The 13,197-nt window shown below is 48.4% G+C and overlaps 1 protein-coding gene across 2 annotated transcripts in view; it reads right to left on the bottom strand.

Annotated features, from left to right (window-relative positions):
* Positions 1–13,197, bottom strand: part of Ptk7 (protein tyrosine kinase 7 (inactive)) — a 55,830-nt gene that overhangs the window by 6,928 nt on the left and 35,705 nt on the right. For both annotated transcript variants that reach the window (XM_010617653.2, XM_033766444.1), the window contains exons 8-17: positions 12,010–12,143; positions 11,716–11,851; positions 11,474–11,593; positions 9,438–9,587; positions 9,175–9,325; positions 8,956–9,083; positions 7,846–8,049; positions 7,089–7,244; positions 5,599–5,831; positions 4,771–4,851 (exon numbers count right to left, since the gene is read on the bottom strand). In XM_010617653.2, coding sequence (XP_010615955.1) covers positions 4,771–4,851; positions 5,599–5,831; positions 7,089–7,244; positions 7,846–8,049; positions 8,956–9,083; positions 9,175–9,325; positions 9,438–9,587; positions 11,474–11,593; positions 11,716–11,851; positions 12,010–12,143 — 1,493 coding nt within the window. The remainder of the gene's footprint in view (positions 1–4,770; positions 4,852–5,598; positions 5,832–7,088; positions 7,245–7,845; positions 8,050–8,955; positions 9,084–9,174; positions 9,326–9,437; positions 9,588–11,473; positions 11,594–11,715; positions 11,852–12,009; positions 12,144–13,197) is intronic.

The following is a 13,197-nucleotide window of genomic DNA, read 5'->3' as shown; positions in this document are numbered from 1 at the left end:
CCCTTATCTAAGCACACTTATTTTGCACTTTCTGAACCAGGTCTAGAAGTCCTATTTCATGAGTATCTTTGGTTGTGCTGTCACGGCTACCTCGATGTCTTGAGCCCCTGTAGCATTTCTTTCATGACCATTTTGACTTTGGGGAAAGGCCGGAAGTCACATAGTGCCGGATCCCATGAATATGAATAAGGAGGACAAGGACATGCTGTGGTGTTTTTGTTTGACGGAAATTGCCAAAAACATTTTCAATCAATTCAGGACATCAAGGCAAACATAAAAATACACCAATAAAAGACGACTTCCAGAACTGCTTCAGATAGTGGCAAAAAGGATGGGATAAATGTGTGCGAGGAGAGAGAAGTGAATGGCAATGTGTCTTTTCCTATAATATTTAAATATTTACATTAATTTAATATTTAAACTAAACATTAAATTAATGTTTAATTTAAATATTAAATTAATGTAAATATTCACCATGTTTTGTTTTGATCATGCCTCATCCATGCATGTTGGGGTGAGGTGCAAAATCTACTTTTTGCTCCTGTAGTTCTCAAATCAAAAATATTAAAAAACAATGCATTAAACCTGTGCTGTCTATAATAGCAGGCACCAGTCCTGTGTGGCTCTTTAAATCTAAGTTAATCAAAACATCGTAAGTTCTAAAATCCTGTTCTTCGGTGGCCCCATATTCAGGCTGGCTGGTGATGACACACAGACCAGCACAGGCAAAGAACATCCCAGTGTTCAGGGATTCTGTGGGACAGCACCAGCAGACGGGACCCGGTTACACAGCCACATATTGCTTGACAGCACATTAGTGCAGAGGTGCTGAGTGAACAATGCCTTCACAGGTGGGAAAACAATCTCACCTTGGTACATTTCTTTTTTTGGTACCTGGGATCAAACTTGGGACCTTGCACTTGCAAAGCAGGTGGCGGCACCACTGAGCTAAATCCCCGGCCCTTGGTGCATTTCTTTATAATCTCTGGATAGCTTCTACCCAGTGACTAACAAACATCAGGAGAATGGATGGCTGCACTGTGTCTCCAGGGGGAGGTAGAGGCCATGACCCCACAGAACCCCTGGAAAACCACCCTCAGGATGCCCCAAGTACCTCTGGTGGTAAAAAGGTCCACAGCGCAGGATCATCATAAACACAGCCAACTCTGGTTCAGGCTTCAATACCCCTGGGCATTGTCCTATCTGTAAGTGGCTTGAGTAACTAGTGTGGCCTCAGCCGTCTTGCAATTCCTCTCTGGTCTGGCTCCCAAGCTAAACAATCTGCTGCTAGCAAGGCAAACAAGAGGGTGGACTTGGCATGGTGACTAAGGTGCTATCTTTCCAGAGAGGTAGGGCTTCTGGAAATACTGGCTAAGCGAGGACAGTAAAAGGGAATTCTGTTTGACCCAAGCCAATTAAGCGTTTCCTTGCTGCTGGGCAAGATGCCATCAGATGGCTGCTGGGTTAATTCAAATACTGTTATAAAGGACTGTTCTTTGGTCAAGAGCAGACCCACCCTTTCCTTCCCAACTTCAATACCTCCAGGGCTCACCCAAGCCTTGGCCCAGCCTCTGAGACAAACTGAGCTCTCCCTACAATAGCTTTTCGTTTCCGCTATGACATGCTGCACTCAAAGCGTGGGCCCTAGGTGTGCCAGGCAGGTAACCCCTGGAGAAAGCATGGCTTGACACCCTCTTATCAGCTACTCTAACTGTCCTTGACTGCAATTAGGGAACCCCCAGGGACGTGCCCATCATCTGTGTCACTCACCACCGCTATTTTGAAACACCTTCCTTCCACCTCTAGCTGTCCAGGGAGCAGCCCATCTACTGCTCCACCATGCTCTGAGAATTTGACTTTTCTTCCTCCTGCCCACTCCTGTAGGTCATGGCAATAGAAAAGCGATAGAGCTCCCACCAGATAATCAGCACAGGAAGTGCCTTTCCCAAGAACTTTCACTTTCATTGAATTTCCAAAAGCAATGCTCTTTAAACGGCTATGTAATACCCATGTGGGTCCTGAGACCAATTTAGTGAGTTGAAGAAAAAGCTGGGCGTGGTGGTACATGCCTGTAATCCCAGGACTCTAGAAGCCTAAGGCAGGAGGATCACAAGTTCAAATCCGGTCTGGACAATTTAGCAAGAATGTCTTATTAAAAAGAGATGGGGGCCAGGCATGGTGGCACATGCCTGTAATCCTAGCACTCGGGAGGCTGAGGCAGGAGGATCGCTGTGAGTTCAAGACCAGCCTGGGCTACATAGTGAGTTCCAGGTCAGTCTCATCGACTTAGTGAGACTCTGTCTCAATAAAATAAAATAAAACAAAATGAGCTGGGGATGTTGCTCAGTGTGAAGGCCATGGATTCAATCCATCCCAAAAAGAGAGAGAGGGAAGGAGGAGGAAGAAAGAGAGGAAGAACAGGAGAAAGAGAAGGAAGAGGAAGGAAGGAAAGAAAAGGAAAAGAAAAGGAGCCAGGAACAGTGTGGTACAAGCCTATAATTCCAGATACTTGGGAGGTTGAGGCAGGAAGATCAAAAGTTCAAGGACAACTCAGCAAAACCTTATGTAAAAGATAATAATAATAAAAAATAAAAGGGCAAGGGATGTAGCACAGTGGTAGAGTACTTCCTAGCATGTATGAGATCCTTGGTTCAATCCCCGAACCACAAAAACAAAAAAACAAAAAAACAAACAAACAAAAAAAAAAAACCCAGAAACCTAAGAAAAAAGAACAAGATAGGAAATACCAAGTGGACCCAATACAATGTTGTGGAAGTTCTCATTTTAGTAAAATACATTTTTTATAGAAGATTATAATCATGGACATTTAAACCCACCAGTCTCCAAGAGAGAGCCTTGATGTGTGTGTGTGTGTGTGTGTGTGTCTGTGTGTGCGGGTGCACTGGGATTGAACCCAGGGATTTGAGCATATGGACTCTTGAGACTTTAATGAATCTAAAAATCAACCAGACAAGCTCAGCATGGTGGTCCTAGCACTAGGGAGGCTGAGGCAGGAGGACTGACATGAATTCGAGGCCAGCTTGGGCTACATAATGAATTTTATAGCCAGCCTGAACTGAACTATATAGTAAGACCTTGTCTTAAAAGAAAAAAAAATAATCACCTAGGGCCAGGGATTTAGCTCAGTGGTTCTGCTGCCTGCCTTGTAAGCACAAGGACCTGAATTCAATGCCTGGTACCAAAAAAATCAGCTAGACAAGTTGCGGGTATAGCTCAGTGGTAGAGCACGCTTAGCATGGGCAAGGCCCAGCTTACAACAAATAAACAAAGAATGAAGAGAAAGATTGAAAGATTCAGGTTCTTAGCTCCATTCCCAAGTACTCTGATTCCCACATTCTGAGGAATGGTCTAGAAACCTAGTGGTCTGGTTTGGTTTTTGGCACAAGGTCTAGCCATGTTTCTAATGCTGGTTGTACTCCTGCACTCAAGTCATCCTCCTGCCTCAGACTCCCAAGCAGGTGGGATGACAGGTATGTGTCACTGTGTCCTGTGCAATCTATTTTTTGTGGGGGCAGGAAGGTACCGGGGATTGGATCCAGAGCCTCTGCACTGAACTACAACTCCAGTTTTTTTTTTTTTTTTTTTTTTTTTTTATATGGTGCTCCACCTTCTTTTTTGAGACAGGGTCTCACTATGTAGTTGAGACTGACCTGGAACTCACTAAGTCACTATGTAGCCCAGGCTGGTCTCAAACTCAGCGATCCTCCTGCCTCAGCCGCCTAGTGATGGGATTACAGGTGTGTGCCACCACACGTGGCTTCCAGCTCTTTTTATAAATTATTATTGTTATTTTGAGACAGGCTAGTACTCCTGCCTTAGCCTCCCAAAGTGCTGGGGTTATAGGTGGTGCCACCAAACCCAGCTGTGCTGTTAAAAAGCAGTTTTCCTATTGATGAAAGGTATCATCCTCACAGAGTACAACACCTGACTCCCTGAAACTCCCTCATCTAATTCAATATGTTATGCCCCCACAAATCACAGGAGGTGCTTAAAAAGCAGGCGATGACTTGCAATCAGACTCCCTGGGTCCTGAGGCAGAGGTGACTGACTTCCTGTGCACCTGTCTCTGTCTCTCTCCTGGCCTCGGAAATGCACCTTGCCTCTCTCCTGAAGTCATCCCCTTCCTGCCATTCAGCTATTTCCTGTCCTTGAGAACTGAGCTCCAATGGCTGTCTTTACCGGGAAGCCTCTCTCATCAGCTGCAGCTGTGTGCCCAGCTAAAGGACTCAGATTATCTTTAGTCTCTGACCAGCACCTCCCACTTGGCTTTTGGGCAGTCCTCAAGTCCCCAGGTGTGATAACAACAAACTTATTCACCTAAAATTTGCCACTACATCCTAGGCACCCGACGGTAGGATGCCTATCACAGAGGGTCTTTTACAAGCGGAGCTAGGGACATATGACCACAGCTATACTGTGCTATTTCTGGCCCAGCAATCAGTGAGGGTATCAGCGAGGCCCCTGTCCCAAGGGCAAGGCCTCAGCAGCCCTCTGTGTGAGCCAATGTGGCCACACCCAGCCATATTCAGGTGACATCATTACTAGGACAGGCTGTTAACCTAAGCCTCAGTTTCTTTACCCCCAAAATGGGTTGGTAACACATAGCTCAGGGGACCACAGTGATGGGTACGATAACACACTGAAATTACCACAGGGAGTGCAGAATGCGCAGCACCTTGGATACCATCAGCACCCTTGCTCCTGGCACACCCTTGTGGACCTTACTGTCCCCGCCCTTCATGCCCTTACCTTCTGCTTGGTACTGAGGGGTTGTGACTTCAGTTTTTCATCCTTGCTCTTAGAAATCCTCAGGAACTGCTTGAGGTCTCCCTAAGGGAAGAGGCCAGCAACCCAGTGGGCTCCAAGTATCTAACCCAGTTGACGTTTGAGCCCAGGAGGAGCGCAGAGCCCGACTTTGCCCACAGCCCAGACCCCATGGAGTTCATGGCCAGGGCAGAGCTCTGCTCCAAGTTCTCTTGGACACAACTGTCCCTTGATCCTGCCAAAGCCTCTGTCCTCAGCCAGCCACAAGGAAGGCACAGCCCTTAACCCTGTCCTCACAGATCCCAGGGATGAAATTTTGTCTCCCAGGAGCTTAGAATCCCATAGAAGAGGGCAGGAGGCCCCAGCAGCGAATGGAAAGGACAGCTCCCTCTGGGCCCACTCAAGCTGGAGGATGTAGCAGCAGCAGTTTGGGGACCAAGAGTAAAAGCACCTGGAGCAGTGGGAAATGAAGAAGGAGGGAAAGCCCTGGGAGTGACAATCTGGCAAGAGGAGGAGGTTGAGGCAGGGAGAGCACTCGCACCATGAGAGGGACAGGAAAGGAAAGGTTCTGGTGGGTTTATCCCAAAGAGACACCAATCTCAGGGGAGAGAAAAACTGAAACAGGAAGAGGACCTGAAGGGAGCCGGGCACAGTACGAAGCCCCAGAAGGACTTAGGACTGAGACTGAGCATGGATGGGAAGTATGGAACACAGGAAGGACAGGCGGCTGGGCAGCTCTGAGGGTTCCAGCAGGAGGTAGAGGCCTCCTCGGTGTTCCCGCCTGAGACCCTGGGTCCCTGTCCTTCTGCTTACCAGGTCCACATACTCCAGCACCATGTAGTGTGGCTCAGCCTCACGGCACAGCCCCAACAGCCGCGCCACATTGGCATGGTTCAACTTCCCAAACATCTCGAACTCCCTGCGGAAGTCCAGCTGCTGCTGCTCATCCTTGCTCTGCAGGCTCTTCACCAGGACTAGGGTCTCCGCCGTGCCCTCCTCCAGGCCCTGTGCCTTGGCCAGGAACACCTCTCCAAACTCGCTCTTCCCTGGAGGAAGGCCTGGCTATCAGGCAGCGGCCTGCACCAGAGTCAGAACCCACTGTCTAGGAGGAGGGGCCGATGGCGGATCTTTGATGTCCCCCCTAGCCTGGCTGGGCACCAGCCCTGGTTCTACTAAGGACGCCCACACCCACCTCCCTGGGCTTCAGTGACTTCAAGACTAAAATGAACCAGGCGTGGTGGTGCATGCCTATAATCCCAGCACTCAGGGCTGAGACTGGAGGACTGAAAATTTGAACCTAGCCTAGGCAACCTGACTTATCAAGACCTTATCTCAAAATAAAAAAGTAAAATAGGCCTGGGATGTAGTTCAGTGCAAAGGTACTAGGTTCAATCCCCAATACCAGGAAAAAAAAAAAAAAAAAAAGTAAAATAAAGGGGCTGGACTTTAACAGCCAAAACCTTTCAAAGGGTGGTATGCATGAGAAATTTTGGTAATTCATGTCTTAATAGGTACATGTTTTTTTCCAGTACTAGAGACTAAAGCCAGTTATACTGAGCAGTATCTCTAGCCCTTTCTATTGTTTAAATTCTGAAATAGGGTCTAAATTGTGCAGAGTAGCCTTGAACTCATGAACCTTGTGCCTCAGCCTCCCAGGTAGCTGAAATTACAGACATGTGCCACCACATCTAGCAATAAGTACATGTTTTAATGCATATTAGGAAAAAATTTAGCTAGAACAAACTCATAATTTCTCATATTTTTTCCTAGAACAAAGCTAACTTTAAGAAAAGTGTCTGGAAGGAAGAAAGGAAGAAAAGAAGCGGGGGAGAGTAAGAGAAAGAAAAAACAAACTTTGCTAGGCATGGTGGTACAAGCCTGTAATCCTAGAATCCTGGAGGCTGAGACAGGAGGATTACAAATTCAAGTTCACCCTGGGAAATTTAGCCACTTAGCAAGACCCTATCTAAAATAAAAAATAAAGAAAAAAAGGCCGGGGATATAACTCAGTCTAAAGGCCCTAGGTTCGATTCTCAGTACTGGAAAAAAAAAAAAAAAAAAAAAGGTCTACTTAATGAAAACATCAAGGAACTAATACTATAGAGTGGACAGAGGAACGACAGGATCTTGGAGGGTGGTGTCTATGCACAGGAGACATCCCAGATGAGACGTCCACCTGTGCTCCTGCTGTCTCTGACTTGCCAGGTTTCTTTGTTGTCAGGCTTACCCACAGCCCATCGCTCAGCCTCAAGACAGGTTGGGTTGTATCTGGTGAGGCAGCAGTGGTAGCCAGGGCAACATACCCAGTGTGGTGATGGGCTGCAGGCTGGATCGTGGGAAGTGCATCTTGTCACTCGTGCTGTGGCGCTTGTTGGCGGCTGCAGGGCCAGAGCCCAAACTGGTTAAGGCCACTTCCTCCTGGATCTCTGCAGAGGGCTGCCCATTCTGCAGAGGCCCACCTGAAACAAGGGACACAGTGGGTGCCAGATCCAGTGAGTGAGGTGAATGAGAATACACCATAGTTTTTATGTGAGAGAAAGTGCCATAAACATTTTGAACCCATTCGGGACATGGAGGCAGCCATGACAGCCCAACTAAAGACCTGAAGGAAAGAGGACTTCTAGAACTACTGCTTCTGGAAGCGGTAATAAGGACAGGATGTGTTCAAAGTGAGAGAAAAGATTCTGAAGGGGATTCATGGCAATGTGTCTTTTATTGTAACACATTTATTTAAACATTCATTATATATTTTAATCACAACCTCATACTGATCATGTCTGATTTAGTGCTGGGAAGAGAAGGCAGAAAAAAAAAGCAGGCCTCTGGATCAGAGGCTGCAGTGAGGAAATCTTGGGCCAGGTTGCTCAGAAGCCAATGCACTAAGAATGGGCCAACTCCAAACTCCCACTGAGGGTTAGCGCAGCCCCAGCTCTCAGCCCACCTGCTCATTTCCTGCAGCACTGCACTCTCCTCCATGGTGGCAGAAGGGCACTCAGCATCCATCCTTTACCCACCCATCACCCACCCACCCCAACCCCACCTGAGGATGCTCATGCTCACCGTTGAGGCACTCCATCTCTGGCTCCTCACCCTCAGGCTGCTTCTGCAATCGCTTGGCTTTGCAGCGCTTCTTGCAGTAGAACATGAGGCCCAGCACGGCGATGATGTAGGCCACAGCAGCGCCTACCGAGAGTCCAATGGTCTGGATCATCTTGTAAGGAGGTGGGCTGCCGGGGCCCTCTGAGTCCTCCAGCACTGGCTTGTCTAGGGTGCACAGAAAGATGTGTCTAGGCAGGGGCTGCTGAGGAAATCAGGCCTGACATCTCTTATTTTTAATTTAACATCTTGGCCATTTTTTGTGTTTTTGTTCATTTTGGTACCGGGATCGAAATCAGATCCTTATGTTTGCGAGGCAGGTGCAGTGCCACTGAGCTAAATCCTTGGCCCTGTTTGCCTTGAAATAAGGTCTCAATATCTAGTTTAGGTTGGTCTTGAACTCTATGTAGCCCAGGCTGACCTTGAATACTTGGTGATTCTCCTGCCTTAGCCTTCTGGGTGCTGGGATTACAGACATGTTCTACCACGCCCCTGACTTCTTTTTCTCTTCCCCACCCTACAAACATGACAACCTTAGATACTGGATGGGCCAACCAAGCCAAAGAGACTGGGAAGGTCACCACCTTCACTGGCTTTAACCAGGGCCAGCAATTCCTACTGCTCCACAAAGGTTATATAGTAAGGCTCTGAGGATGAGCCTGATCACTCCCAAGCCAGCTGTGTATCAGAACCCAAGAGAAGAGACATGTATATATAAAAAAAAAAAAACACCTGGCCAGGTATGGTGGTGCACACCTTATTACCAGACACATTCTCTGTGCACCCTGACCTGACCCTTCCCACCCACCCAGGGATCTCTGTAGCTGCCACAGGAGTCCTGGGAGGTAACAGACACCCACTTTCACTCAACACCCCCCTGAAGCTGGGGAACATGAAACAAATGAAAGCTGAGCTCTGAGCAAAGACCTGAAGGTTGTGTGATGGCATGGAAAAGGGAAGACAGTTGAATTCTGTCCCTACCAGGAAAGTAGTTTAATACTTCTGGGTACAAGAGGTTGATGAGTACAAGATGAGAAAGAAGCCTGCTCCCCGCTATGCAGTGCTCAGTCATACCCACAACATAGAGTGGGGCCTCCGTGTGCTTGATGTTGCAGCTGTTGCCTGCGATGCAAGTGTAGCGGCCCGAGTCTTCGGGGGCCACGTCGTGAATCACCAGGGAGCCATTCTGGAAGATGTGCATCCTGCCAGAGAGACACCACACCACAGCACTGCCTCCCCACCAGCTCCCCAGGACTGTAGAGAGCCAAGCTGGGAGAAGGGAGGAGGCCCTACCTGGGTCCCAGCTTAGTGGGGTCCAGGATTCGGTCTTTGCCCTTCCACTGGATGAGTGGCTTGGGGTCGCCCTGGGCCTCGCACCGTAGCAGGGCTGTGTGGCCCTGATACACTGTCGTGCGCTCTGGCTCTACCTTGAAGGTGATAAAAACTGGACAGGGAGAGACCAGCGAGGGGCAGAGAACAGTAAGAAGGGGTCAGCGGGTTGCCGGCTGCCTCCCCAAGCCCACCAGCCCTGGCCCCGGGGCCCTGTGGGCTTGCACCTGCCACAGTAAGCTGCACATGTGCTTGGATCTGGCCCTGCGGCCGGTTGGAGGCAATGCAGGTGTAGTTGCCGGCATCATCCCGGGTCACACGGGCAAAGTGCAGGGTGCCAGCGTTGTCGGTCACCCACTCTGGAAGGCTGCTCCCATCTGCAGGGCAACAGAGGGAAATTATGAACCAAAATTGCATGGGAGACGGGCAATGCCCTGTCATTCAGAAACAAGCTGCCACTCCTGACTACCCACGGGCTGGGTTCCTGCTCCTGAGCCAGCTGTTGAAGGTCCCCATCACGCTCTTCTCCAATCCACCTGGCTCAGCTCCTTCCGCTGCCCATGTGACATCCCACTTCCGCCGAATGGGACGTCCACCACAGCCAAGGACCGGCCTGTTCTTACCGTGCTGTCTGTCATCCCTCAATCTGAAGACTAGCCCGTCCCTGCTCTCTGCCACCACCCCAGCCTTCAGCTCCATCTGGAGTTCTACCTCCGCCACGAGGGTCCCCCAGAACTCGGCAGAGGAGCCCAGAACCTGCAACCATATTCTCACTCCTGCTGTGGGGATGAATATGAAAATTGGCCCAACTCTTTAAAACACAATTTGGCAACTATCATCAAGGGTTATAAAAATGCTTACACCAATTTACAAACAATTATTCCATTTCTGGGATTCTTTCCCATAGGAAATAAGCTTAAATCCAGGGGGAAAAATACATTAAACTTTGGCTTAAATATATTTATTGTAGCTGAGCATGGTGGTGCACACCTGTAATCCTAGCACTCAGGAGGCTGAGGCAGGAGGATCACCTCAAATTCAAGCCCAACCTGGGCTATACAGCAAGTTATTTCAAGGCCAACACTACAAGGGGGGGATAGAGGTGGTTAACAAGCCAAATTTCCAACATTTGAAGAATATTTAAGCAAATTAAAGTGAACCCAATCACTGGAATATTGTTAGAATCATCAAAACCAATATTCATGTAAGATATATAAAAATATGGGGAAATGCTTAGTAGTATCAAATTAAAAGGCACAGAGCTTGGCATTTTATCATATGCCTGGAGTTCCAGCTACTTAGGTAGCTGAGGCGGGAAGTTAGAAAGTTCAAACCTAGCATGGGCAACTTAGCAAGACTCTATCTCAAAATAAAACAAAAAGGACTGGGGATGTAACTCAGTGAGAAGGCTTTGTTCAATCCCTAGTTGCATACTCCCCAACAAACACACACACACACACACACACACACACACACACACACACACACACGGCATATAAAATGACAAGAGTTAGCCAGGCATAGTGGTGCATGCCTGTAATCTCAGCTCTCTGGAGGCTGAGGCAGGAGGATCACCATAAATTCAAGGTCAGCCTGGGCTACATAGTGAGTTCAAGGCCAGCCTGCACTATAATATAAACTGAGACCCTGTCTTAAAAAAACAAAAAACAAAAAACATAGTTAGGCTATGGTGGCACATGCCTGTAATCCCAGCACTCTGGCCGAGGCAGGAAGATGGCAAGATCAAGCCCAGCCTGGGAAACTAAGTTACTTAATGAGACCCTATCTCAAAATTAAAAATAAAGGTCTGGAGATGGAACTCAGTGTGAAAGCCCTGGGTTCAATCCTCAGCACTGTTAAAAAAAAAAAAAAGAAAGAAAAGTTTAATAAATTAAACTATGTATACAATGAAACTGCTATGCAAAAATGAAAAGATGGAAAGAAAAAGAGGGCATATACTGCATGATTACGGATGGTGGGATTATGATTTTCTTCTCCCAAAATTCTTCTGCAGGAGCCCTTGTTACTCTGATGTTGGAGAGGAAGAGGAAGAGAACCTACCACCTACCTGGTGTCACCTGTGAAGCTCTCCGAGGCTGGAATCTGCCCCTGGGCACTGCTCCTAACTAGACTATATATGAGCCCCACACTGCCTGTCTACCTCACGGTTCCCAGAGCAGCACCAGGCACTCAGCTGGCCCTCAGACACGCACATCTCTGACCCGCGCACTGCCCTCCCCACCCATGCCCACATGGTACCTACCAGCCCGCACCCACTTGATTGTGGGCTTCTCTCGGCCAGTGGCTGAGCAGGGCACCGTGGCTTCCTTATCGAACTCCATGCACTGCAGTGGCTGAGGTGGTGGTGTGAACTTGAGCTTTTCTGTTTCAGTAGAGAACAAGCAGATGGAGGGAAAGGAGCAACTGAGGCAGCTGGAGAGGCCAGAGATAGGACTGCTGTGCCTTCTCTGTCACGCCCTGCCTGTGTCCCACACACCGGCTCACCCAGCACTTGGACGCGGGCCTGGGCCTCGATGCTACCAGCGGGTGTGCTGCTCACACAGCGGTACCACGTGCCATCGTACACCTCCACGCTGTTGATGCGCAAGGTCCCGTTCTTGGAGACCTCAAATCGTGAGTCCTGCAGCACAGAAGGGAACGGGAGCTCAAGCACCTGAACCCAGCCTACCATCTTCTGGGGGCAGCCTCAGGGGAGTGTTGGGGGTGAATGCAGGGCTGAATGCAGAGGACAGTGCAGTTGGAGGAGACCCCTCATCCACCAGCCACTACCCCATTCACCTCAGAGATGAGCATCTGGTTCCTGTACCAGATGACTGTGGGCTTGGGGGTGGCCTGAGTCAGGCAATGCAAATAGCCAGGCTTGCCTTCTTCCAGCTGGCTGTCCTGGGGCTTCTTGAGCCACGTGGGCACAGCTAGAGGGACAGGGAAGGACAGTGAAGCCAGATTAACTGCTCTCCAAAACCAAAGACCAAATCCTGAGAAGTGCTAATACCCCAATGGGCCCAAACTGCTCAGAAACCCCACACTGCTCAGCTGATGCTCGCAGCCCTTATGCAAAGCCCTAGTGACACCTTTCCAACGTGACCTTAGTTACTATCACAGTCAGCTCCCAAAGTATGTGTTCATCTACTCAATTTATAGCTAGGAAAAGAGGTTCAAAAAATAACCGTGATTTGCTAATACATGAAAGGATTTTAAATGCTGGTCTCTATGACTTCTACATCCGGGCTCTTATTACACCAAAATATGCCAAGGCTCAGTCTTCAGATTTCTGTTCTACTTGAGCCATACCAGCTCACTAATGACCTTCAATTCCATAGGGATGGATCATTCCCAAACCTGTATCTGGGCTCCTGATCTGCTCCCATGAGCACTAGTCCTGGAATCCGCTGTCTCCTGGCATTTGCAAGTAGATACTTAACAGGTATTCAATCGTCATATGTGCAATGGAGAACACATAATTTCCCCCAAAATTTGCTCACCCCAGTTTTTCCTATCTGGATTAAAAAAAAAATAAAAACAAAGAAACACCATTATCTGGCCAATGACAGAAAGCTTGACTTCCTCTCTACAGTCCTCTCCACTCCAATGAAACACAGCAACCCCACCTACTTAGCTCTGAAATCTACCCTGAACCTGATCACCTTTCCCCTCCATCACTACCTCCTCAGTGCAAGCTCCTTCCACAACTCCTGTGCACTGTCACAGGCATCTGCTAACTGACCTCACTTTTATTCTCTGCCTCTGAATCTTACTCTTCTCTGAACAGCCAGAAATGTTCCCTGAAAAGCCAGTTTTCTACTCAAAACCTTGCCGGGGCTTTCCCTCCGATTGAGTGTGAAATAATATCACAATTTCACATTTACAAAGCCCTTTTCATACTCAGATCTTTGCAAATTTACCCACTTGGAAAGATATTAGTAATGTAAAGCTAAGTGGGAGAAAACCATTGTAAAACAGTTTGGG

The sequence above is a fragment of the Fukomys damarensis genome, unplaced genomic scaffold (genome assembly GCF_012274545.1).
Source record: "Fukomys damarensis isolate Sample0158 unplaced genomic scaffold, DMR_v1.0_HiC HiC_scaffold_20, whole genome shotgun sequence".
NCBI lineage: Eukaryota > Metazoa > Chordata > Mammalia > Rodentia > Bathyergidae > Fukomys > Fukomys damarensis.
Note: the sequence above shows the minus strand (reverse complement) of the source record. Positions and strands in the feature narration are given on the sequence as shown.